The sequence below is a fragment of the Lutra lutra genome, chromosome 5 (assembly GCF_902655055.1).
Source record: "Lutra lutra chromosome 5, mLutLut1.2, whole genome shotgun sequence".
In the NCBI taxonomy this organism is placed as follows: domain Eukaryota; kingdom Metazoa; phylum Chordata; class Mammalia; order Carnivora; family Mustelidae; genus Lutra; species Lutra lutra.
This window is the reverse complement of record NC_062282.1, coordinates 149,914,677-149,940,029: the sequence shown is the minus strand read 5'-3', so window position 1 is coordinate 149,940,029 and position 25,353 is coordinate 149,914,677. Positions and strand designations below refer to the sequence as shown.

The following is a 25,353-nucleotide window of genomic DNA, read 5'->3' as shown; positions in this document are numbered from 1 at the left end:
CCAGGGCCATAAATCAGGCTTGTGGACAACTCACAAGGCTGAGCATCCCAGCAGTAGTGCTCCCAGCAACCCCTCCCTGGCCCCTGACATGTCCTCTTTGTCTCTCCTCAGGGAAGACCTGGGGAGCCAGGACTAGATGTAAGTATCTCATTGTTCACTGTGATCAGGCTCCTGTGTATAGCTTCTGCACTTGCACTGGCCATACAATAACCTGATCTGCTGGGCTCGGATGTGGCCCCCTTCCCCAGGGCTGGGACTCCAAACTGACTGGTTCCCCCTGTGTCCCCAGTGCCAAGTATAGTTCACAGCCCAGAGTAGGTACTTGATGGGTGGATGGATGGATGGATGATTTGATGGATAATGGGTGGGTGAAAGATGGGTGGATGGATGGATTATGGATGGATGGATGGATGGATGGATGGATGGTGGATAGATGATGGGCGGATGGAGGATGGGTAGATGGATGGTGGGTGGATGATGGGTGGGTGGGTCATGGATGGATGGATGGATTATGGATGGATGCATAATGGATGGATGGAAGATGGGTAGATGGATGATGGATGGATGGTGGATGGATAGATGATGGGTGAGTAGATGATGGGTGGATGGATGGTGGATGATGGATGGAAGATGAGTGGATGGATGATGGGTGGATGGTGGGCAGATGGAGGATGGGTAGATGGAAGATGGGTGGGTAGATGATGGGTAGATGGATGGATGGATGATGGATGGATGGTGGATGGATAGATGATGGATGGTGGATGGTGGATGATGGATGGATGGGAGATGGGTGGGTGGATGGTGGGTGAATGGATGATGGGTGGATAGATGATGGGTATATGGGAGATGGGTGAATGGTTGGTGGATGGGTGGATAGATGGATGGTGGATGGATGGTGGGCAGATGGAAGATGTGTGGATGGATGATGGAAGATGGGTAGGTGGATGATGATGGATGGATGGATGACGGAGGGATGGATGATGGGCGGATGGTTGGATGATGGATGGATGGATGGATGATGGATGAAGGACAGATGGATGGTGGATGGGTGGATGGATGATGGGTGAAAGGGTGATGGATAACTGAATGGAAAGATGCTGCACTGGGACAGGAAGGTGAGGAGAGCAGGATTGCAATATCCTGATGAGAGAAGATGAAGCTTCAGCTAGCACATTACTGTGGGAAGGAGAGGAGAGGAAGTATTAGCCCAAAGTTGATCGGATCAAGTGTCTTTGGGTTGCCAGCAATAGAAAACAGAAAACTGGCTCAAACTAACTCCTAATTTAAAAACCCAGAGGGACAACACACAATCCACACAACCCAGCCTCTCCTGCTTCCTTGTCCGTGCTTCTGCTTTGGGGGTGTTGTTTCAAATTAGATGTGGTGATGGGATGGAGGCAGTGGCCCCAGACTCACATCCTCCCAGACCCAAACCCTGGAGAAAGACTATGTGCTTCAGTCTCTCTTTTAGAAAAGTCTCATCAGTTCTCACCGGCCCCAGTTGGGTCAGTGCTAAAGATCAACTTGGCCAAAAGAAATGCAGTGCCCTGATTGGCCAGGCCGGATCACGTGCTCCCTCCGGAGCTGGGGGTGGAGTCAGCAGGTTTTAAGAAGGGAGGGTGGTCCCCATGAAAATCCGGCAGCTATTACAAGGGAATGGTGACCAGAATCAGGGCTGCAGGGATTCTGGGGTCCTCCCTGGACTTGAAGGAGAGAGTGACCCCTTGGAGAGCAACTGTAGACACACAGAGTTTCTGATCGGGAGGATGGTGGTCCATCCCTGAGATGGGACTGGAGAAGAAGCCAATGCCGGATCCTGTTCAGGCTCTGGACCGAGGGAGGTGGTGGAGGGTGGCCGAGGCTGCCTTCACAGCTCAGAGTGGCATCTCAAGGCCAGGCCCACCTGCTCTACTCGGCAAGCCACTGGCCCCGCACCCGCTCCACCGGGCCAAGCTGCCGTGGGGATTCTGCTCGGGCTCCCCAGCCTCACAACTGGCTAGAACAGCCCCTCTCCGGGGGACCCCCTGGTCTCTGCTTCATCCTGTGTCCCTGAGCATTGGCCACCATCCTCTCTGCCCTCTTGCCTGTCCTGTTAGACCATCAGGAATTGTCCCATTTGTTCTCGCGGGTTTTTAATTTATGGAGGTGACCGAGTGACGACCCAGAGAGGTCAGTGCCATTGAGGGAAGAACGGGTTACTTAGGTGTCCTAAGGGAAAGGCTCACCTCGCAATGCAGGGCCCCGTGGGGAAGCACCAGGTTTGGTCGGGGGTGGGGGGTGAGAAAGGGGTTGGAGGACAGAGTTTTATGGGAGTCTCTTCAGGAAAGGCAGGCCGGACCCAGGAAACAGTTGAGGACGGGCGAGTATGAACAATGCCAGTGGGATCTGGGCTGGAGGGGAGGCCCAGGCTTCTGTCACCTGGCCTGGGGAGGATTCCTGGCAGGGGAAGTATCGGCTTGTGCGTGAGAGGCAGATCAAGGGGGTGGTGGGGGATTGTTGGTTTATGTATGAAACGTCCTCCCAGACCAGCCCTTTGCTACTTGCAAGAGCAGGCATGAGGGAGGGGCAGCCTGTCCCTAGCCAGCAAGTTCAAGATCTCAGAAACAGTCTGAGATCCAGAAAATAAAAAGGGGGAGAGGGTAGACACATCAGATCTGTTTGTCCTGTCCTCCATATCCAGCAACAACCCACTTCCTAGAGGATGCTTAGAAATGTTGGTGGCAGGGGTGGATGGACGAATGGACGGATAGATGGATGGGCAGGGAGGGGCTTAAGAGATTAAGCCAAAGTCAGAGAACAGAGCTTACCATTTCTTAGTCTGGCAAAGATAGTGACACAAACGCCCACGAGTTCCTCGGGTCTCTGTCCCTAGCCACGTTTGGACCTGCACCAGCTACATAGGACAGGGACATCAGAGAAAACCCCTGGCCAGCGAGCGGCTCTGCCTGAGGGGGTCTCCAGAGAGCCCAATAGTGTTTCCTCTGGAGGAAACAGCACTGGTGTCCTGAATGCATGCTCATCTCTAAATCAGCCTTGCACCCAGCCTATGTGTCACCTAGGAGCTGGAGTGGGCCCAGTTTGTACCCTGACCAGGCATGGGGGCGGGGCAGTGACGGATGGAAGGGGCACGGCTAGGAACATAGAGCAAGAGCGAACCTCAGACCTCATGTTATTCCTTTTGCCAGGGGTTCCCTGGACCCCGAGGAGAGAAAGGTGACCGGAGTGAACGTGGAGAGAAGGTAGGGAGCCGGTGGAGAGAAGGGGGGCCAGCAGGAGAGGAGCCAGAGCAGAGGGAGACTGGGATGGGGGGGGGCAGAAGGATGGGGTGGCTGCCAGTTGGAGGCCCATACCTCTGAGGGGTGGAAAAGGTGTCCTGGGTCTGGCAGCCACAGCCACATCCCCGTCTCCCTCCTTGTGCAGGGGGAGCGAGGTGTCCCAGGCCGGAAAGGCATGAAGGGCCAGAAGGGTGAGCCGGGACCGCCAGGCCTGGACCAGCCGTGTCCTGTGGTATGTGTTGGAGCAGAGTGGGAGCCCCAACCCAGGTCTTCGCCACCTCAGGCCAGGCTCGGGCCGGTGTCTTCTCTCCTCAGAGCTCCCTTGCAAGTCCAAGAGACCACCATGTCTTGTCCCTGCCATCAGGGAGGCTCCCCTTGCTCTGGTCCTGACTCCCCTCCATGAGCATGGCTCAGGGGGACCCACACCACTCCCCAGAGATGGAGGCTGGGCCCCAGGGCAGAGTCCTTGCTGGCGTCACCACCCCTCTTTTCTCAGCTTCCTTGGCCCTAAAAGGGGATTAGGACACCCTTCGCTCTCTGGGTGTGGGTCCCAAGGAAGAGGCTTTTACTGGTGTGGGTGACCCCTCCAAGTCCGTACCTCTCCTCTGTGTGCCCCAGAATCCTTCCCTGCCACCCCCCCCCAACACCTTCCTCCTTTCCTTCTCTCGTACATCAGCTCCTCATGGCTCCCCAGACCACAGGCCTGAGGGAACCACAGTTCAGTTCCCTTCGCCGGAGGGCTGGGAGGGTTCCCGAGGAGCTCAGGAAAGACAGCAGGGCATTTTCAGACTCAGACTGAGCAGATAGCCACACCCGGCCACCCCGGTCCCAATGCGTGTCGGCTGCCTTCCAAAGGGGGTTTGGAGTGAGGGATCCCAGAGGCGGTCCTCATTCTTCAGTCCCCCATCCAGGCAGTAGCGGTGCTAATTTGTACCCCAGGGGCTTGATGAGTCAATGAGGAGAAGACAAGAAGAGCAGCATGGTAGGCATACACACAAAGTATGGGGACACCGGCAGGACGGCAGGACGCAGTGGGCCTAGCCTTGCAGCTCCAGGCCCTGGGTCATTTAGCCTTTGTCTTTGAAACAGGAGAGTCCCAAATGTGGAGGCAAGCAAGGGGCGCCAGGCTCCAGGGGGCCCTGCCCCGCGGTATGAGATCTGGCCTGCTGTGTGCTGTGTGCTGTGTGCTGGGCTGGGCTGGGGTGCTCACTGCTCTGACCGCCCCCCATCCTGCCTTCCCTTCCTTCCGGCCCCTCCTCCCCACTTCCCTCTGGGCCCTGGCCTGTGCCCCTGGTGGATGCACGGCAGTTCTGGGGGCTCCTGCTCCTGTGCTCCAGAGTGAAGTGTTTCCCACGCCAGGGTTACCCCCCAGGACTCTAGGCTGGTGGAGGTGTCTGCCACTGTCCCTCTCCAGCTCCCCCAGCCCTCCGGGCTGCCTGAGGCAACCCACCCCACCCCACCCTACCTGGAGTCTGAGTGCCCCGAACCAGCAAGCCAGCGTTGGCTCTAATGGTGCCCCAGATGACCCCTACCCCCCACCTCGCTTTCTACCCTGCGAGCCTCAGCGTGCCCCATCTGCCTCTCATACCCAGGCCCAGGGACCAGGACAGGCCTCAGGGGCATCCTGCTTCCTGGACTGCCCTTCAAATGGTCCTGAAGGAACTCCCTGAGAGCCTTCAGGCCCCCAGTGTGAGCGGCCAGAGCTAGTGTCAAGAGCGGCGATCTCCCAGCCAGCAGATTGTTGCACAATCCCCGATCCTCCCCGGTGGCACGGTTTTGTCCCCTGCTCCAGTGTCCCCACAAGCAAAGCCCCGTAGGGGCTTTGTCCTTAGCAAGGACAGCGAGAGGCCCGCCTGGCTCGTGACCCAACTCTTCAGGGGACAAACATTCGAGCCGTGCCTCGGTGGGGTCCAGGGGCCTCATGTGGCAGCTCCCGGGGCCGTTCTTCCCGACACCCAGGGCAAGAGTGTATGGAGTGTAGGGAGATGACCAGTCCCCCAGCCCCATCACTGAAACCCTTTTGTTTTCCAGGGCCCGGATGGACTGCCCGTGCCTGGCTGCTGGCATAAGGTACCTCGCAGGGAAGAGTCTCTAGGACAGGCTGGGAGAAAGGGGACATTGAGGGGGACCCCCAGGGGCTGCTATCTGCAGCTCACCACACAGTGCCTAAGTAGCTGGGTTTGCCCGTGATGACGCAACCCTAGGTTTGACTGCCTCATCAGATGGCCCAAGGTTTGGGGCCGCGGTCGTGGGTGATTGTGCACAGCGCCCCCTGGTGGTCATTCAGGGCTCACTCAGTGCCTGGCCCAGCGAGGGCAAAGCCATCCAGACACCCTGGGACTTTGTCCTTACTGCCCCACTGAGAGGGGGTGGAAGCCCTGCCCAGGGATGAGAGGACTGGGGGCATGCCTGTTCTAGAAGAAATGTGCAGGACAGAATGCCCCGACCAGGGCGGGGCCTCCGGGGCCTCCCTCCTCACCTTTGGGTCTCTCCTTTCTCTTCCAGTGACCCCTGCACCCAGCTCACAACCTGTACAGATGCGTGTGGACGTTTTTAATTTTTGTAAAAAAAAAACACAAAAAAACAAAAAACAGTAATATATTGATCTTTTTCTCACGGGAGGCACGACATGTGGCCCTCATAACATTCAAGAGGGCGCCTGGCCCAGCCCCAGAACGATCAGCCTTTGAAGCTGGCAGGCCAGTCCGGGGGAATCGCATACTCGGGGGGCAGCCATGGGACTTGGCTTCCCCAGGAAGGAGACGAAGGTGAAAGCGCCTGGCTCAAGAGAGGCTGCAAGAATGCTGGGTTGGGCCCTCAGCCACCTGATTAGCAGAGAGACTGCAACCCCCCAACACCCCCAGAAGCTCCGGAGCCCTGGGGCCCGCTCCATCCAGAAAGGCCCAGGGCTTGGACAGTAAATGCATCTGTCCCCGCCTCTCTGGCCTCAGCCCCAGCCAGCTGCCCACCCCTCGGGGCCCTCTGGGGCCCAGGTTCCCCAGACCAGGACAAGATTCCTGCCCAGCTGGATGCTGGGAGCGCCCCAGCGGGTCACACTCCCAAGCGAGTTCAGTAGGCCTCGGGAACCCAGCCTGCTGTGAGAACACGTGGCCTCCAGCCCGGAGGAGAAGCCAAGCTCTCCCATCACGACCTGTGGACCCAGCTACGGAGAAGCCTCTTGATCCCTGTGATCCGCGAGTGCGGAGAACGGCGGGTCCCAGATGGGAGGGGCTGCTGCTTCCCGTGTCTCTCGCAGCACCCAGAAGGGAGTCATGATGGGACTTTGTCAGCCCAAGGAGACCGGGCTGCGGCTCAAGAGTTTGGGTCTCACTGGCCCCAACTCTCCACCCGAGAGGACTCTGGGCAGCCTGCCAGAACTGGTCTTTCAGATGAGCCATGCAGACGAAGAGGGCCCAGTGCCCTGAGGAGAGGCCTCCCCACCTCAGACAAGGGTCCCTCAGCTGGCCACCTCCCACCCAGAGGCTCGCCTCCCTTCTCTGTATAGATGGATATCGCTGTGTGTAATAAACCCCAGTGTGTGTCTGGGTGTGCCTGTCCTTGCCGACTGTCCCTGGGCCCCTCTGGGTCAGAGGCACCCCCCGAAACCAGAGGAACAAACCAGAGGATTGTTCAGGGTGAGGACAAGGACAGGGTTTGGAGTTAGAAAGACAGACCCAAGGCCTAGAAACCTCCCAAATTGAACCTACTCGACAGTTTGTAATGTGCTCCTCCCTGCATCCAGGCGACTCACTGGACCCCATAAGCAGTCCTGTGCAGAACAGGACCAATGTGATCCATGTCCCTGTTTCCACTTGACATATGAGGGATCTGAGGATCTTGAGCAAGTTAGTCACCTGCCCAGGGATGCACAGACAAGGCAGGATGACAGGCCGACTGGGCCTGGGTTCTCAGACAGCCTCCAGTTTGTCCTTCCAAATTGTTGGCAGGGCATGGGGTCTGCTAGGCAGTGTCGTGATCCTGGGTGATTGGCATGCCCATCCTCCTGGGGTGGAAACCCCATGTTCCCCCTCCCCCAGACCTCCCTGCACCTAGGGCCAGACAAGGCCATTCATGGCCCACTGCTACCCCCTTGTGGCCTCATACTGTGTATCATCAGGTCTGCAAATTTCAACAAGTTTCAAGGTACGCAGGGGGTGGAGTTCTCCAAGAGCTCGGCATGGGGGCAGGAGACATGGAGAGTGAATGATGCGCTTGAGGTTCCAGCTGAGCCTCAAGGACTGAGAGCCTCGTGTCTCTCTGCCTCAAGCCACCCCCTTCTGAACCAAGGGAAGCACATATACTGAGCCCCACGGTGGTTTGACTAACCACGAGGATGATGCTCCCCTTTTCCAGATGAACCGAGGTGGAAGAGGAGGCTTACCTTACTGCGTGGGGGGAAGAGATGAAGAAATCAGCAATGAGGGAGCAAAGAAGAGGGCTGAGACTGGAAAGGCGGCAGGAGGGACAGCAGGAACCTCCTCTTCCTCAGCTAGCTCAGGCCTCAACCTGGGTCCCTTGTTCTCGGTTCGTCAAGGCAGAAAGTCCCGGGGCCCCACTCCAGTTGGGGTTCTCTCTCTGGTAGCCCAGATTCTCAGCCCCTTGGGGGCCAGCGATTGCTGCTGACTCATTGGACCGACAGTCAGACAGAACCGAGCTGCGTTCCAGCCTCGGCTGCCCACAAGCTGTGTATCTGGGAGCACAGTCCCTGTCCTTTCTGGGCCCCTGGGTCTCCCGGCGGGCCTCCCAACCCTCGTCCTGCCGCCACACTGCGTGTGTTCTCCTAGCGTTGATGCATCTCCGTTCACCCTGCCTGGATTGCAGCAGGTGCCATGACCCCCTCAGTCAGTCCCAGCAGTGACACTGCGCCCTCCTGCTGTTCCTCCGTGAGACCGGAAAGCCCTAGGTCAGGCCCCAGCACTATCTCATCTCCTACCCTGGGGCTCCTGCTGTGAACCAGGCCTCCGCTGGGTGCCTGGCACACATTCCCAGTTAACGCTCACAGGGGAACCCATTTTACACACCAGAAAGGCGACTCGGAGACTGAGCGCTGAGCTCAGAACTCTGCTGTCATACGGGGAAGCGTCCGGGTCCTGGTGGAGCCCTCCCCAGCGAGGGAAACCGCAGGGGCCGGGCGCGGCGGGGGCGGGGCCCGGGCGCGGCGGGGGCGGGGTTTGGCGGCCGAGGGCGCGAGAGCCTTCTCGGCTCAGCGTCCCCGCGCGACCAGCCGCCGGGTGCCATGGCCGCCGTAGTGCGGGGGAAGGCCGAGACGCTAGCCCTGAGGCGGCGGCTGCTAAGGTACCGAGACGGGGGCGCGGGGCGGTGCGCGCACGCACGACGCACGCACGTCCGGCGCGGAGCCCGGGAACTCCAGCCCCCGGCCTAGAGTGCGCTCCCGCTCCCGGGCCCGCTGGACCCCGCGGCCACCTCCCGCACGGCGTCCTCTCCCGGCTGCCCCTACCGGCGGCCGCTGCCCGGCTGTGGGCAGCCTTTGCCCCTCGGAGGAGGCCTCTGCCCTGGCACCGGGACGCCCTCCCCCAGGGTTGGCCCGCCCCCGGGACCTCCCGGGCCTGGCCTGAGTGTGACCCGGGAAGGGGCTGAAAGTTCGGAGGAAGGGTGGGCATGGGGTGTGGGGCGCGTCGCCCAAGAAGCCTTAAAGAAAGGCTACCCGTAACCCGAGAGGGGGACTCTGCGCGGCATTGGGCCGTGAGGCAGCCTCTGGCCAGAGCTTGGGGCTGACACCCAGCGGGGCGGCGGAGACCGTCGGGGGCAAGGACCGCTCAGGGCTGGGCGCCAGCCACCTGATGGGGGCGCCCTCCTTCACACCCATCCCAGCGAAGAAACACTGCCCGAAGGAGCCCCGTGGGTCCGGGGCAGCCACCTCTCCCTGGGCCTGTGCAGAAATGAGCAAGGCCATGTAGCCTTCCCAGGACTTAAACAGTTTCAATTTTAGCAGCTTCTTACCGATGGGTACGTCACTTTCCTCCTCTCCAGCCACCGGTAGGGGCCTAGAAGCAGGGAAACACCACTGTGCCCTTCGACCTTTTGTCCCTTCCAGAAACGGGAGAGGGGAGAGGGGAGGAGGGGGGAACTGTGGTGGGTGGACTTTTCCCTTTGGTCTTCAGACGTGGCTGTCCACTTCTTGCTGTCCCCACAGTGATTCTTGCAGACTCTTTTACCCGGAGGATCCTATTAAGATTGTCCGGGGCCAAGGACAGTACTTGTATGACGAAGAGGGAGCAGAATACCTCGATTGTATCAACAATGTGGCTCATGGTTAGTATCATCCCTCAGGCTGGCTGGGAACCCGCTGAGGCTGTGAACCTGGTCCCGGGGGGGCCTGAGATTGCAGATAGCTGTGGAGAACTTGGACCGAGCTGACCAGAGGAGCCCTTTCTGGTGTGACTACTCTAGAGTTTCCAAGCGGGAGCTCTGCTAAACCACGCAGGAGTCAGAAACATGGGTCTGCAGTCCAGTCCCACATGGGACTGATGGTGAGCTCAGAGAGTGTCAGTCAACCTGGCCATGACCAGGTACACAGCAGGGCCCCAACCAAGCGCTGGGGGATCACAGCAGGGCGTCAGCCCCAAGGACCCTCTCAGGGGTAGACAAGGAAACTGAGGTAGGAATTCAGTTATCCAGGTGGGGCTGCCAGAGCTGGTGGAACGAAAGGGAGTCTGTGACCCAACAGACACATCAGGGGTTAATGAAGTAGAGGTTAGAAGTGGGGGCTCTGGTCCAGACTACCTGGGTTCATATCCCTGCCCTCCACTTACTTTACTTGGGCAAGCTCCTTAATTCTCAGTGCCTCATTTTTTTTTTTTTAAGATTTTATTTATTTATTTGACAGAGAGAAATCACAAGCAGGCAGAGAGGCAGGCAGAGAGAGAGGAGGAAGCAGGCTCCCTGCCGAGCAGAAAGCCCGATGCGGGGCTCGAACCCAGGACCTGGGATCATGACCTGAGCCGAAGGCAGCGGCCTAACCCACTGAGCCACCCAGGCGCCCCTCATTTTTTTTTTTTTTAAAGATTTTATTTATTTATTTGACAGACAGATCACAAGTAGGCAGAGAGGCAGGCAGAGAGAAAGGAAGGGAAGCAGGCTCCCTGCTGAGCAGAGAGCCCGATGTGGGGCTCGATCCCAGGACCCTGGGATCATGACCTGAGCCGAAGGCAGCAGCTTTAACCCACTGAGCCACCCAGGCGCCCCCTCAGTGCCTCATTTTGTTGATCTGCAAAATAGACATGATCCTACGAGCTACTCGCCTCAAGGTGTTTTGGAGAAACCCGTGAGTTAATTCCGATAATTAGCTCTGAGTGTGTTTGGCATATGGTGAGCCGCCAACACGTGTTCACCGTTATAATCTGTGGCTGTTGGCCATCAGCATTTCCTCCAGCCCCCAATGACTTGTGGAAGTCAAGCCTGCCTGTGGACACTCCCCACATTCCCATCTTTGTCAAGCAGGCCTCAAGAAGCTTCCCTAAAAACATGAATTTTCTAGATAGGGTTTCTTCTGCCAGAATCTCAGGGACACCTTTTCCAGGTCTCCCTTTCCAGAATAGGCCTCTCTGCCCTCCCCACCTTGAGGCTCCCCTCTTCCCTCCCCATCTCTCCCCTGCAACTGCCCTTCTCCAGCTAGGTTTATGGCTTGGGGCTGGGGGAGGTCCGGTGGGACCGGCCAAGCAGAGCCGCTGTGTGACACCGGTGGCTCTCTCCCAGTCGGACACTGCCACCCTCTCGTGGTCCGGGCCGCGCACGGACAGAACCAGATGCTCAACACCAACAGCCGCTACCTGCACGACAACATCGTGGACTACGCGCAGAGGCTGTCAGAGACCCTGCCAGAGAAGCTCTGTGTGTTTTATTTCCTGAATTCTGGGTAAGTGGACTTCTGCCATCCCTTCCCCTTCTCCCTCCGCCACCCCGGGCCAGAGGGTGAGATGGTGAAGACAGAACTGCTCACGTGGGCGAAACTTTGTGTGGTGGACCCAGTGTGTGCTGGGGGAGAGGCAGCCTTGCCCCGGCTGAGCCTGTAGACCTCGGCCTGGCTCTGTTGGATCCAGTTTTCTGGTCTCTTCGTTAGGCATGCCATAACCTCTGTTCCATGATCATCCTTGGGGCTTACCTGGGTTATAGGTTTCTTGATTTGTGCTTTAGGAGTACATCGGCACAGACACCTGGGGGGCTACAGCCAACATCCCCTTAGGTCACTCCCTAAGGAACAGAAACATCTGAACGAACAGAAACATTGAGGGGTCCCTCACAGAAGTGCAGAATTCCTAAAAGGGGGGGGGTCATTGTCTGGAGGGGAAGTAAGGACCGTGATGAGGTCAAGCAGTGGGGGGCCCTGGGCATGCGGCTAAGGTCAGGGAAGGCTGCCCTGAAAGAGTGCTGTCAGGCACAGAGCTGATGAACAGGAAGGAAGCTGCCCACCCTTTTGGAAGTGACCTCGTCAGGGTTCCTCAGCACACGGAACAGCCTGTGCGAAGGGCCTGTGCACACTTGAGGACCTGAAGGGAGAGGAGCCGGTGCAAGCGGATACACTCTAAGTGAGGAGTTTGTTTTGATCCTAAGCATTGGGAAAGCCGTCAGAGAGTTTTAATCAGGCAAGTGATGTCACTGGGGCCGAGGAGGAGCGAGAATGAGCACGGTTAGGCACCAGTGGTGACAGGTGATGGTAGCTCACACCCAGAGTGGCAATGGAGGCAGAATCGTCAGGCGATAATGACGTGTGCACAGAACCAGCCTAACCTGCCTGGGAGAGCACATTCCCACAAACCCCGCCCCTTGGCACTTGGATCATAACGATAAGTACTGGCATCATCGTTTTCCCCTTCACGCACCAGTCTCTGGTCACTTCTAGGAAGTGAAATTTCCCATCTTCACTTTGCAGCTGAGGAAACAGTAGTTCAGAGAAAGGATCCGGGTTGCCCCGGGTCATCCACGGGGGAGAAGGCAAAACCGGAATCAGAGCATCTCCGGGAAGAGTGGAGAGCTGGGCCCAGGAGCCAGAGCTTCCTGGGCTGGGACATTTGCTGGTTAACTCCACCGCACTCAGACTGGATTCCAGTGACTTACGCGTTGCCAAATCCAATGGTCTCTTTGCTGCCCTCATCTTACTCTCTCAGCCATCGAGCCGGCGTGAGCATTCTTTGGAAACGCTCTCTTCTCTTGCTTCCAGGACGCTTCGTGCCCGGGGTTTCTGCCAGCTTCTAGGCACGCCTCCGTCTCCTGTCTCCTCGGCCAAGTGCTCCTCTCTTGCTCAGGGCCCGTCCTGAGCAGCTGTCTCTCCGAGCCCTCTCCCTCCATGATCTCCTCCATTGCTATGGGCTTACACAGCGTCTGCGTGCGGTGATTCCCGAATTTGTGTCAGGCCCAGATGCTTCCCCTGTGTTCCAGCCTCAAGGTTCCAGCCGCCCACTTCTGGACCATCTCCAACTTGATGTGTCCAAAAGGAGTTGGTTGTTTTCTGCCAACACCCGCTGTGGGACTGTGGCCCTGGCTCTCCTGGGATTTCCCAGGAGGACATCCCCTTCCCACTACTGCCACCCCCACCCCGTCTCACCTTGTAAAGGCGGCACCATCTACGTCTCTGCTCCAGGCAGGACCCACACACCTTCTCCCAGGCCCCCATCATGTGCCCGGGTTGTCTTCTACCTCCATCCATCTTTCTGCTCTCCCCCCATCTCCTACTACATTAGTCCCACACAGCCAGAGGCTTCCTCCCCAGGTGGGAACTAAATCATGTCCTTTCTCCAGTTAAAACTCTCCAGGGACGCCTGGCTGGCTTGGTCAGTAGAGCATGTGACTCAGTCTTGGGGTTGTGAGTTCGAGCCCCACGTCGGCTGTGGAGACGACCTAAGAAAATGAAATCTTCAGACAACAACAAAAACCCTCTTCAGTAGCTTGACATAGCACTGATAAGAAACCCAGCACCTTCCAGGCCCTGTGTGCAGGGCCTCTGAGTGTCTCCCCACTTCCTCTCCCGTGCTGACCCCAGCCTGTGCCATCTCAGTTCCCTGAGCACACTTGAGCACTTTTCCTGCTCAAGGCCTTTGAGCGTGGTGCTCACACCACCTAGAACCTTCCCCAGGGGCCTCAGTTCAGGTGGTGTCTCCACAGAGTTTCTCTGACCCCTGTATTTGGCTGGGCTGCCGTTTAACAAAACACCACCACAGACTGGGAGACCTAAGTGACAGGAATGTATTTCCCCTACTCCTGCTCTCCAGTGTCTAAGAAGAAGGGGTCAGCAGCTTTGGCTTCTCTGAGGTTCTCTCCCTGGTTTGTGATTGGCCACCTTCCTGCTGTGTCTTCCCTCCATCTTCTGTGCCTACACACCTCGTGGTGTCCCTCTGTCCACAGCTCTTCTTAGAAGGACCCAAGTCTGGCTGGCTCAGGGCCCAGGGCCCATTCTCCCAGCATCATTTGAATCCCCTCTTTGAAAGCCCTGTCTCCAAATACAGTCACATTCTTCAGTGCTAGGAGTTAGAGCTTCAGCATAGGAAGTTTGGGGGACACAATTCAGCCTCTCCCACCCATTTATCTAAAGGAAGGCCCTGTGTGGTTCTCTTGGGGGCATTTAGCAAAGTGATCATTCTTTCCTTGTTTTGGTTTTGGTTTTGGTTTGGCTTGGCTTTCGAGACCCATCGTAGAATGTAAGCTCCAGGAGGGCCAGGACCTATTTGACTTCCTGCTTGCCTCCCACCCCCGGCTCATTGCACACAGAAGGCATTTGATTAAATTTTCTTTGAATGAATGAAGTCGAACGACTCACACATGGTGTCCTGAGAATCTTCTTGTTGCTGGAAGGGCTCCTCGTTCCCTCCGGGTTTCTCTGTAGGAAGCACATATCCAGGAGGAAACCTGTGGGCAGCTGTCTGAGCAGTGCCCTCCTTTTTTGTCATAGGTCAGAAGCCAATGACCTGGCCCTGAGGCTGGCCCGCCAGTACACGGGACACTGGGACGTGGTGGTGTTAGACCAGTAAGTGCCCTTTCCAGAAGCCTGGGCTCACCACTTATCTGGAGGTGAGCGAGGCTCTAGCCTTAAGTGCCTCGGGTAGGGGATGAGGGGCCTGGGCTCGTGGAGGGAAGCATGAGGACCTGGCCATAGAGACATCCCTACACGCACCAGGAGGCTCTTCCCCACCCCCCCAGGGCCTCTCTTCTGGGAGTAGAGGATGCTTTGTAAGGAAGTGAGACTTGGCCCCACAGTTTAGGTATTAAAACTGTCCTGACGGCACTGAGTGTCTTCTGTGCACAGGGCCCAGGCCCAGGGCTGGAACATTACCCCACTCAGGCTTCATTATAGTTCTGTAGGAGGAAACACCCCCCCCCCGCCCCCAACTTCACAGAGAAGAGCACTGAAGCCACAGAGGCCAAATGATCAGTCACCATTACCTAGCTAGTAAGCGGCCTCGCAGGAGGTCTGGCTCCCGGGCTCCCAGGCCTGTGCTGGTTCCCAGCTCTAGGACTTGGGGGGCTGTGTCACGTTGGTCTGCCCTGAGGCTCCTGAGGTGGGGAGACTGTTGTTGGGGCCGGGCCACGGAATATGGGCCACCCGGGCCTGAGCCACTCCCCCCTTCTCCTCCTCAGTGCTTATCATGGTCACCTGAGCTCCCTGATCGACATCAGCCCGTACAAGTTCCGAGACCTGGATGGCCAGAAGGAGTGGGTCCATGTGGTATGCACTGCCCAGTGGGCACCAGGTCGGTGCTCCCCCCGCCCCAAGCCTGGATGACACGACGCTGTCACTCCCCACAGGCACCTCTCCCAGACACCTACCGGGGTCTTTACCGGGAGGACCACCCCAATCCAGCAGGGGCCTACGCCAGCGAGGTGCAGCACGTGGTGAACAGCGTGCAGGAGAAGGGCAGGAAGGTAACACACGTGCACAGTCCCCAGGAACGGAACAGCAAACACCGGGGCCCTGAGAGATCCTGGAACCAGAGCCCACCTTTGAGGAATCTAGAAGGTTTAGGTGTTCTGCAGAGAGTTTAGCTAAAGACCTGTACTGGATGTGACAGGGCCAGGGACCAGGGCTGGACTGGTGTGGGCGCGAAGAAGGTCCTTGGTGGAGGTGCTGCCTGATTGCAGTAAGTGGGGGTTGGCACTCAGTGGCCAGGGGTGCGGGGAGGAGAGGAAAGGCATGCTGAGCAGGGGGGCGGCCTGCAGGGGTGGACCCTCACTGGTGTGGGGCCCGGCTGAGCTGGCAGGAGACAGGCCCGGAGAGGCAGGCAGGACCCCTGTGGCAAGGGACCACAAGGGCTATGTCAAGGGGCTGGAGGCCACCAGGAAGGTCTGAAGGGTGTTCAGAGGGAGAGTGACAAGAGGGGGTGGAGGGGATGCCCGTGAGTGGAGCTAGCCCACCACTGGGAGGAGGCCCCACACAGGGTGTTGTGGTGGACAGGGAGCGCAGGGGCAGAGACTGGAGGGGTGTGTGTTCCGGGGGAGCCGTGGCCAGGGCCACAGCAGTGGCAGGGAGTCAGCGAGTGGTGTCAGGGCTTTCTGGAAGGCCTCGCTGATGCAGTGACAGCTGAACGCAGGATGTTCGGCCAAGACAAGCAGGCAATGAAGCCAGAATGATGGGCAGGACCAGATCAGGGGAGCTTGGCGTGTGTGTTTCAGATGCTTGGCCTCCGCTTACAGAAAACCAGAGAAGTGATGGCTCTGGGAGCAGCAGAGGTGGCTGGTTCCTACCCCATCAGCCCTTCCCCTGGGCCATAGTCTCTGCAGCAGGTCCGAGACCTGACACTGCTTAGAGGTCATGGCTGGGAGAAATGGGGTCACTGAAGGGGTTTAAACAGGACAGTGATGAGTTCAGTGACTGAGCTGTGGATCGCCCTGGTGGCCGCTGGATGACGGACTGACTGCAGGAGGCATCCTGTTAGGTGACATCTGCAGGAGGTCGAGGCAGGTGTGTCCAGGTGGAGGGGAGGCAGGGGGTGCACAGACAGTAGAGAGGCAGAGGCCATGCTGACCGATGGATCACGGAGGGGGCTGCGTTTCTCTCAGTGGGGTGATGAGAGGCACCAGGTAGAAGCAGAGAAGGAACAGGCTGGTGAGGGAGAAATCAGTGGCTTTCATCTGGGACGTGCTAAGTATAAGGAGTCTGGAGAATTCCATGTGGTAAGAGTTGGTTTGCAGCCCAAAAGAAAACCTGGTCACAGACCAGCTGTGATCTGGAGCCCAAAGGGGCCACACAGCGATGCTGGGGACTCGTCCTGCTAGGAGCCAGCGCTGAGCCAGCGCCGGCAGGATGCGTCTAGCATACCACCCATGCCTCCCCAGCGGTGTCCCCAGCATTCTGTCTCCTCCACAGATCGCAGCCTTTTTTGTGGAGTCTCTGCCCAGTGTTGCAGGGCAGATCATTCCCCCGGCCGGCTACTTCCCCAAAGTGGCAGAGTGAGTAGCTGGGCGGGGGTGCTTCAGGGAGGGCAGGGCTGTCCTGGGGCTTCCCAACCTTTGTTCCAAATTCCAGCCTCAGCCTGGCCTTTTGGCCAGAATTTTGAGAAGAAATCGTGGCCCCAGGAAAGCCAGCCACCTGCCTAATGCCCCCACCTCACTGCTGTCAGAGCCAGGGTTCAGAGTCCAAGACCCGCAAGCTCCCGGTCCGATCCCTCTTACCGCAGACCCTGTCAGCCATCTGTCCTCTGCCACAGGCACATCCACAGGGCCGGAGGGCTCTTTGTCGCAGACGAGATTCAAGTGGGCTTTGGCCGAGTAGGCAAGCACTTCTGGGCCTTCCAGCTGCAGGGAGAAGACTTTGTCCCCGACATTGTCACCATGGGCAAGTCGATTGGCAATGGTCATCCGGTAGCCTGTGTGGCCACAACCCAAGCTGTGGCAAGGGCCTTTGAAGCCACCGGCGTCGAGTATTTCAACACGGTGAGTAAAGGCTCTAGGGCAAAGGAGCGCTATAGGTTCTGCTAGGCCCCACCCTGCTTGTCAGTGAGCAAAGGCCCCCGGCCTAGCCGGTGCCCCGAGCAGAGACTGCTAAAATACTGTCCTTGGGGGTTACCGCAGGTCAGAGGAAAAAACATACGGCCTTAAAAACTAGCCTCAATCCAAAAGCTGTCACAAGAGATCGTGCCTTGTAAAGTATACAGAAAGAATACAAGAGGCTGTCCCTCCCTCCCAGCAGGGGCGACCTGCTCCGCGCCAGGCCTTGTGCCTCAGCCTTGTGCCTCAGCCGACGGCGGATGTGTGCGGAGCGCCCCCTGTTCAGGGGGCGGGTGGTCTGGGAACAGAGTTGACATTCCAGTGGGAGCTTCAAGGAGGACATGGCCCCCTGGCCTTGGGGTAGGCTGGAGAGCTTTCCCTAAGTGAAAGGAGTCCTTGTGTTGGAGGAGAAACCTGTTTGCTGGCTGAGAGAACACGCAGTGGGTGAGAGCAGCATGGTGGTCACTGACTGGTCTCGAGGGCAGTGAGGAGCCATGGAAGGGTTTTCGCTGGGGTTAGAAGGATCTCGGGCGATTAGTGTAGAGAAAGAACCAGAGGTGCAGGTGAAAGAGGAGGAGGCCCAGATCTGGGCACCGACCACAGAGAAGAAATAGGAAGGGATGGTGTTTTAGGGGAAGAAGTACTCACTGTGACTTCCCACAAAAAGAGCCAGTTTGAATTGGAGACGGAAACATGTCGGGATTAGGCAAGGTGGTCAGGAGTTGGCAGAGAAGGTCGTGAAGCGTGAGGGCTGACAGTTCAGCAAATCCTCACTGGACGCGCAGGGGACACGCAGACAGAGCCTCTGCCCAGCACAAGCTCCCTATTGGGGGAAGACAGACCTGGATCAGGGAGGCGTGGAGAAGGGCTCATTGGAAGGGGTGTGATGTCTGCTGTCAGAGAGCACGGGATGCCAGGAGGGATTGGGGGTGGGGTGGGAAGGAGAGAAGAGGTTTGGGAGGAGTAGCCCTGGGGGCAGGAGGGCGCGTGTTGTGCTGGTGAAACAGCGCCCAGTGGAGCTCGAGCCCGCTTGTTTTGTTTCTTTATCTTGACCTGAAGTTCACATAGTTAGATCACAGAAACCTCTGTCCCTGCACTGTCCTCGCTCTGTGAACCGGTTAACTGGTTACTTTGATAAACCTCACAAGCATCCAAGAAGCCATCATTTCAAGTAAAAGTTAGGCCCTGGACTATAACCTGCATCTACCTATATGGCTGCTCCCCCAGACCCCCGCCCTCCCGTCCAGCCCGATAATCTTCTCTGGGCTCATTGTACCTTAGAGTTAGTTTTGACCCCTATAAAAAGTGTGTCAAACTGTGTGTTCTCTTAGGGGCTTTGTTTTTCCACCTAACATATTGCTGAGTCGTCCACATGGCTTGTCACCAAGGTGGGACTGATACCGCACCGCATGAACGTGCTGTGACTTACGTGTCCCTTCCTGCTGATGCGCTTTGGGATAGTTCCCAGGGTTTTCGCTGCTCTAAACTATTTTTATAAGTTTCTATTGTGCACGCACAAGAGTTTTTCCTCAGGATAGACCTTAAAATGGACTTGCTGGATCATGGTTTGTGTTCACTCCCTGTTTTTAAGAGATGGTGACGTCTGTTTTCCAAAGTAGCTCACAAGTTAACTACCAGTGGCGGATAGAGATTCTCTGGGTCTGCTTCCTCTCAAACACCTTTTACTGTTCACTGGGCAAGTGGGGTGTAGAGTAGTATCCCCTCAAATCGGAGAATGGTCTTGACATGGCGTTCCCTGGCTTCAGATTATGTGAAACATCTCTCTGGGTGGCTTTTTTTTTCTCTTATTTTAATGTAATTCCAGTTAACACACAGTGTGCGATTAGTTTCAGATGTACGGTGTAGGGATTCAACACTTCATACGTCACCCGGAGCTCTTCACAAGCGCCCGCCTCCGTCCCCTTCACTGATTTTGGCCATCCCCCACCCCCTCCCCTCTGATAACCAGCAGTCTGTGCTCTGTAGTTAAGAGTCTGTTTCTTGACTTGTCTCTCTCTCTCTTTTTTTTTTTTCCCCTTTGCTCATCTGTTTTGTTTCTTAAATTCCACATGAGTGAAATCATACGATATTTTGTCTTTCTCGGACTTATTTCCCTTAGCCTCATGCTGTCTGGTTTCATCCATGTCATTGCAAATGGCAAGATTTTATTCTTTTTTATAGATAAATAATACTCCATTTCATATATATACACCACCTCTTCTTTATCCGTTCATCAGTCAGTGGACATTTGGGCTGCTTCCCTATCTTGGCTATCAGAAATAATCCTGCTGTAGACACACAGGCACCTGTATCCCTTTCAGTTAGCGTTCTGGTGTTCTTCTGGTAACTGCCCCATAGTGCGATTGCTGGGCCATAGGGTAGCTCTATTTTCAAGACTCTGAGGACCCTCCATACTGGTTTTGCACTCCCACCGGCAGTGCAGGGGGTTCCTTTTTCTCTGCATCCCCGTCAACACCTGTTTCTTGGGTTGATTTTAGCCATTCTGACAGGTGGGAGGGGATACCTGCTGTAGTGTTGATTTGCCTTTCTCTGATGATGAGTTGATGTTGAGCATCTGTGCATGTGTCTGCTGGCCATCTGGATGTCTTCCCTAGAGAAATGGCTTCTGCCCATTTTTAAATTGGATCATTTGTTTTTGGGGTGTTGAGTTTTATAAGTTCTGTATCTATTTTGGATATCTTCGTATGTTTATTGGCCATATGTTTCCTCTTCTGTGAAATGCCTGTTTTTGCTTTTGCCCATTTTTGGATTGAGTTACTAGAGCTTTTCTTATTTATTTGTGGGAGTTTTGTGTTCTTCCGTGTATGCATTTGTTTATGTGTGTGTGTGTATACAGAGGAATGCGTGTGCACACACACACATATTCTTGATATTAGTCCTTTGTTGATTGTGTATGTTGGATCCCTCAATTTTAAGGGGATTCTAAGGTCAAAACTGTGAGGACCAGGGCACGTGGGTGACTCGATCAGCTAAGTGTCCCACTCTTGATCTCAGCTCAGGTCTTGATCTCAGGGTCATGAGTTCAAGCCCCACATTGGGCTTCAAGCTGGGAATAGGGCCTACTTAAAAAAAAAAAAAAAGTATAAGGTCCACTGCATTATTCACTTCTAGGTTTTTTAGATGTTTTTATTGTTAACTTCTGACACTGAGGTCAAAGGTCATGTCTTACACGCTACTTATTCTGTGAAATGTGTTGAGGTCATTTGTTACTTGATTATTCTACATGTTCTTAAGAAAAATGTATATTCCCTAAATGCAGAACTCTGTAAAATGTCTCTTAGGTCAAGCTTGTTAATTGCGCTGTTTGAATCTTCTATATTATTGCTGGGGATTTTTTCTACATAACCTATTAATAAGTGAGAGCTGTGCGTAGAGGTCTCACAGTGATGAGAAACTGATCAGTTTTTCCTTGTAACACTGTCAATTTTTGCTTTACTTCATATTATATTGACGATATACGTATTTTTTATTTCTCTATGTTCATTGGGAATTGAAAATTTTTTTTTTTTTAAAGATTTTAAGTAATGTCTCAGTCACTACCACTGAAATCAAGAGTCATATGCTCCCCCTACTGAGCTAGCCAGGCAACCTGGGAATTGAATCTTTTTTTTTTTTTTTAAGATTTTATTTATTTATTTGACAGATAGAGATCACAAGTATGCAGAGAGGCAGGCAGAGACAGAGAGGAGGAAGCAGGCTCCTCGCTGAGCAGAGAGCCCGATGTGGGGCTCAATCCTAGGACCCTGAGATCATGACCCAAGCCAAAGGCAGAGGATTAACCCACTGAGCCACCCAGGCACCCCATGAATCTTTATTTTTTTTTTAAGATTTTATTTATTTATTTATTTGAGAAAAAGAGAGACCACATTTGCAGAGGGAGAAGGAGAGGGACAATCAGACTCCCCGCTAAGCAGGGAGCCCAATGCAGGGCTCAATCCCAGGACCCTGGACTCATGACCTGAGCCGAAGGCAGACGCTTAACGACTGAGCCACCCAAGTGCCTCTTGAATCGGGCTCCCTGCTCAGCAGGGAGTCTGGTTCTCCCTCTGCCTCTGCTGCTCCCTCTGCTCTCTCTCTGTCTCAGATAAACAAATAAAATCTTTTTTAAAGCGTATCATACTTTTCTGTCTCTTTTAATCCTTCCTATTTTATTTTAGTGTCTGTGTTAAAAGCATTTCATCCTGGGCTGCTGGGTGGCTCAGTGAGTTAAGCAGTTGTTGGTTAAGCGTCTGCCTTTGGCTCAGGTCATGATCCCAGGGTCCTGGGATCGAGCCCCACATTGGGCGCCCTGCTCAGAGGAGCCTGCTTCTTCTCCCTCTCCCTCTCCCTCTCCCCCTGCTTATGTTCTCTGTCTCTGTCAAATGAACAAATAAATAATATCTACCCCCCCAAAAAAGTATTTCATCCCAGATATTTTCAGTGCAAGCCTTTATATTGCCTTCTGAAATCTTGCTTGTCTAGGAATATTTTTATCAGGGCCTCATATTTAAATATTTTAGCTAAATATAAAATCTAGGTCCTCTGTTCCTCCAACACATTAAAAGTATATTTCATTGTCACCCTACGTGTAGTATTGATGTAGAAAAAGCTGAAACCATCCATTCTTTTTCAGTTGAAATATAATTTACATACCCATATAATTCACTCTTTTAAAAATGAAGTCAGGGGGCACCTGGGTGGCTCAGTCGTTAAGCGTCTGCCTTCGGCTCAGGTCATGGTCCTGGGATCGAGCCCCGCATCTGGCTCCCTGTTTGGCGGGGAACCTGCTTCTCCCCCTCCCACTCCCACTGCTTGTGTTCCCTCTCTCGCTGTGTCTCTTTCTGTCAAATAAATAAGATCTTTATAAAAAAAAAAACAACAATAAAAATGAAGTCAGGAGCGCCTGGCTGGCTCAGTCGGAAGAGTATGCGACTCTCGATCTCAGGGTCGTGAATTCGAGCCTCAGGTTGTGTGTAGAGATGCCTTCAACACATAAATAAATAAACTTTAAATACAAATCCAGTGGGTTCAAATTCACGTACAAATCAGTGGTGTTTGGTTACTCACCAAGTTGTGCAACCACCACTACCACTACTGTCTTAATTCTGGAACATTTTCATCACCAAAAATGCAGCCCCATTAGCAGTCACCCCCCCTCGTCTTCTCTCTGTAAGTCCTGGTAGTCACCTTCTTTCTGTCTTGATGGATTTGCCTATTCTTGACATTTCATATAAATGGAATCACAAAGTGGCTTTTAGTGTCTAACTTCTGTCACATAGCCCTAATACATTCAAGGTTCATCCATGTTCCAGCATGAATCAGTACTTCCTTCTTTCTTAGGGATGAATGGTATTCCCATTGTATGAATGTGCCACATTTCACTTATCCCTTCTTCACTTAGCGAACTGTTGGGTCGTTTCCCCTTCTTGGCCATTATGAATAATGCTGCAGTAAACATTTGCATATATGTATTTGTTTGGACACGTATTTTCTGTTCTACTGAGTATGTCCCTGTGAATGGAATCGCCAGATCATATGGCAACCCTAGGCTTAACTTCCTGAGGATTGACAGACTTTTTTCAAGTAGCTGTACCACTTGACGTGCCCACCAACCGTGTACCATCATACGCTCCAACTCCTCTGTATCCTCTCCAGCATTTGTAAGTTCCCGTCTTTTATTATAGCCACCCCAGTGAGCACAAAATAGTATTTCATTGTGATTTGCGTTTCCCTCGTGGCTAGTGAGGTTGAGCATCTTTTTATGTGGTTATTGACTTCACATATGTTCTTTGGAAAATGTTACTCACATCCTTTGCCCATTTTTAAAAAAATATTTTATTTATTTATTTGACAAAGATCACAGGTAGAGGGGCAGGCAGAGAGAGAGGAGAAAGCAGGCTCACCGCAGAGCAGAGAGCCCGATGTGGGGCTCCATCCCAGGACCCTGGGATCATGACCTGAGCCAAAGGCAGAGGCTTTTTTTTTTTTTTTTTAAGATTTTATTTATTTGACAGAGAGAGAGAGATCACAAGTAGGCAGAGAGGCAGGCAGAGAGAGAGAGGGGAGGAAGCAGGCTCCCTGCGGAGCAGAGAGCCGGATGTGGTGCTTGATCCCAGGACCCTGGGTTCATGACCTGACGGGAAGACAGAGGCTTTAACCCACTGAGCCACCCAGGTGCCCCGCCCATTTTTAAATTGGGTTACTTGTCTCTTTTTGCTGAGTTGTAAGAGTTCTTTATCAGTATTAATCCTTATCAAAGAGATAATTTGGAAATATTTTCTCTCATTTCTGAGTTGTCTTTTCACTTTCTTCATAGTCTCCTCTGAAGCACAACAAAGCTCCTCTTGTTGGAGGCCAGTTTATTTCTTCTTTGCTTGCTAGTGCTTTGGAGTCTTATCTAACAAACCACTGCCTAATCTAAGGTCGTGAAGATTTATACCTTTGCCTTCTTTTAAGGATTTTCTAATTTTAGCTCTTAAATTTGGGTCTTTCGTTTATTTGGACCTAATATTTTGCATATGGATGGGATGGGGGTAACTTGACTCACTTGTGTGTGGATGTCTGCTTGTCCCAACACCATTTGCTGAGAAGACTGTTTCTATCCCATTGAATGGTCTTGGCACCTTGTGGAAGTTGACCAGCAACAAAAGCTAAAATAAGCAAGTTGGGGGCACCTGGGTGGCTCAGTGGGTTAAAGCCTCTGCCTTCAGCTCAGGTCGTGATCCCAGGGTCCTGGGATCGAGCCCCATGTCAGGCTCTCTGCTCAGTGGGGAGCCTGCTTCCTCCTCTCTCTCTCTCTCTGCCTGCCTCTCCACCTACTTGTGATCTCTCTCTCTCTCTCTGTCAAATAAATAAAATCTTTAAAAAAAAAAAAAGAAAAAAATGTAAAATAAGCAAGTTGGATTATATCAAATTAAAAAGCTGTTTTGTACAGAGAAGGAAACTATCAATAAAACAAAAGGCAACATAATGAATGGGGGAAGATATTTGCAAATCAGACATCTAGTAAGGGGTTAATATCCAAAATATATACAGAACTTACACAACGTAGGGTGCCTGGGTGGCTCAGTTGGTTAAGGAACTGCCTTTGGTTCAGGTCATGATCCCAGAGTCTCAGGATCAAGTCCCGCATCAGCCTCCCATCTCCACGGGGAGTCTGCTGCTCCCTCTGACCTTCTTCCTCTGACCATGCTCTCTGTCACTCTCTCTCAGATAGATAAATAAAATCTTAAAAAAAAAAAAGAACTTACACAACATTTAAAAAAAAAGAACAAAAAAAAACAGTTGAAAAATGGACAGAAGACTTGAACAGATGTTTTTCCAAGGAAGACATACAGATGGTAAACAAACGTATGAAGAGATACTAAACATCACTCATCATCAGGGAGTTGCAGATCAAAACCACAGTGAGATCGCTGCCCACACCTGCCAGAATGGCTGTTGTCGGAAAGACAAAAAATAACAGGTGTGGGCAAGGATGTGGAGAAAAGGGAGCCCTCATGCACTCACCATTGGTGGGAAGGTACCTTGGTGCAGCCAGTATGGAAAACAGTGCAGAGGTTCCTGAAAAAGTTAAAGTAGAACTACCGTATGACCCGCACTTCCACTTCTAGCAAGTTATCTGAAGAAAAGTAAAAGCAATCGGAAAAGACCTATGCACTGCTGTGTTCATTGTGACATTATTTCCAAGAGCCATGATCAACAGAAGCAGCCCATCTCCAGGTTGATGAATGGATAAAGGTGTGTGTGTGTTTGTGTGTGTGTGGGTGTTTGGCGGCTGAGCTATACAAAAGGAATGAAATCTTGCCATTTATAACAGCATGGAGGTCATGTTGGTGGAGATGGAGACGGAGATGGAGATCATGATGCTAAGTGAAGTAAGCCAGTCAGAGAAAGACAAATACAGCAGGATTTCACACTTGTGTGGAATCTAAAAAACAAGTGATACAGAGTTTTCTAAGTTCTTTTATATTTTGGGTGTTAACTCCTTATGAGACATTATTTGCCTGTCTTCTCCCATTCGGTAAATTGCCTTTTCATTTTGTTGATGATTTCCTTCACGGTGCTAAAGTTTTTCAGTTCGATGTAGTCCCAGTTGTTTGTTTTTGCTTTGTTGTCCAGAAAGGTATTGCTAAAACAAATG

The 25,353-nt window shown here is 53.7% G+C and overlaps 2 protein-coding genes across 6 annotated transcripts in view; both read left to right on the top strand.

The window, feature by feature from the left end:
* Positions 1-6,818, top strand: part of COL23A1 (collagen type XXIII alpha 1 chain) — a 309,980-nt gene extending 303,162 nt beyond the window's left edge. For all 4 annotated transcript variants that reach the window (XM_047731172.1, XM_047731171.1, XM_047731170.1 and 1 more), the window contains 5 exons: positions 112-138; positions 3,186-3,239; positions 3,421-3,507; positions 5,307-5,345; positions 5,781-6,818. In XM_047731172.1, coding sequence (XP_047587128.1) covers positions 112-138; positions 3,186-3,239; positions 3,421-3,507; positions 5,307-5,345; positions 5,781-5,783 — 210 coding nt within the window. In that variant the 3' untranslated portion in view covers positions 5,784-6,818. The remainder of the gene's footprint in view (positions 1-111; positions 139-3,185; positions 3,240-3,420; positions 3,508-5,306; positions 5,346-5,780) is intronic.
* A 1,623-nt stretch (positions 6,819-8,441) lies between these two features.
* Positions 8,442-25,353, top strand: part of PHYKPL (5-phosphohydroxy-L-lysine phospho-lyase) — a 32,517-nt gene continuing 15,605 nt past the window's right edge. Inside the window, exons 1-8 of one of the 2 annotated variants that reach the window (XM_047729578.1) lie at positions 8,442-8,570; positions 9,430-9,548; positions 10,992-11,151; positions 14,179-14,253; positions 14,865-14,952; positions 15,033-15,149; positions 16,591-16,673; positions 16,931-17,156. In XM_047729578.1, coding sequence (XP_047585534.1) covers positions 8,512-8,570; positions 9,430-9,548; positions 10,992-11,151; positions 14,179-14,253; positions 14,865-14,952; positions 15,033-15,149; positions 16,591-16,673; positions 16,931-17,156 — 927 coding nt within the window. In that variant the 5' untranslated portion in view covers positions 8,442-8,511. The remainder of the gene's footprint in view (positions 8,571-9,429; positions 9,549-10,991; positions 11,152-14,178; positions 14,254-14,864; positions 14,953-15,032; positions 15,150-16,590; positions 16,674-16,930; positions 17,157-25,353) is intronic. The other variant, XM_047729579.1, reaches the window with a different exon arrangement.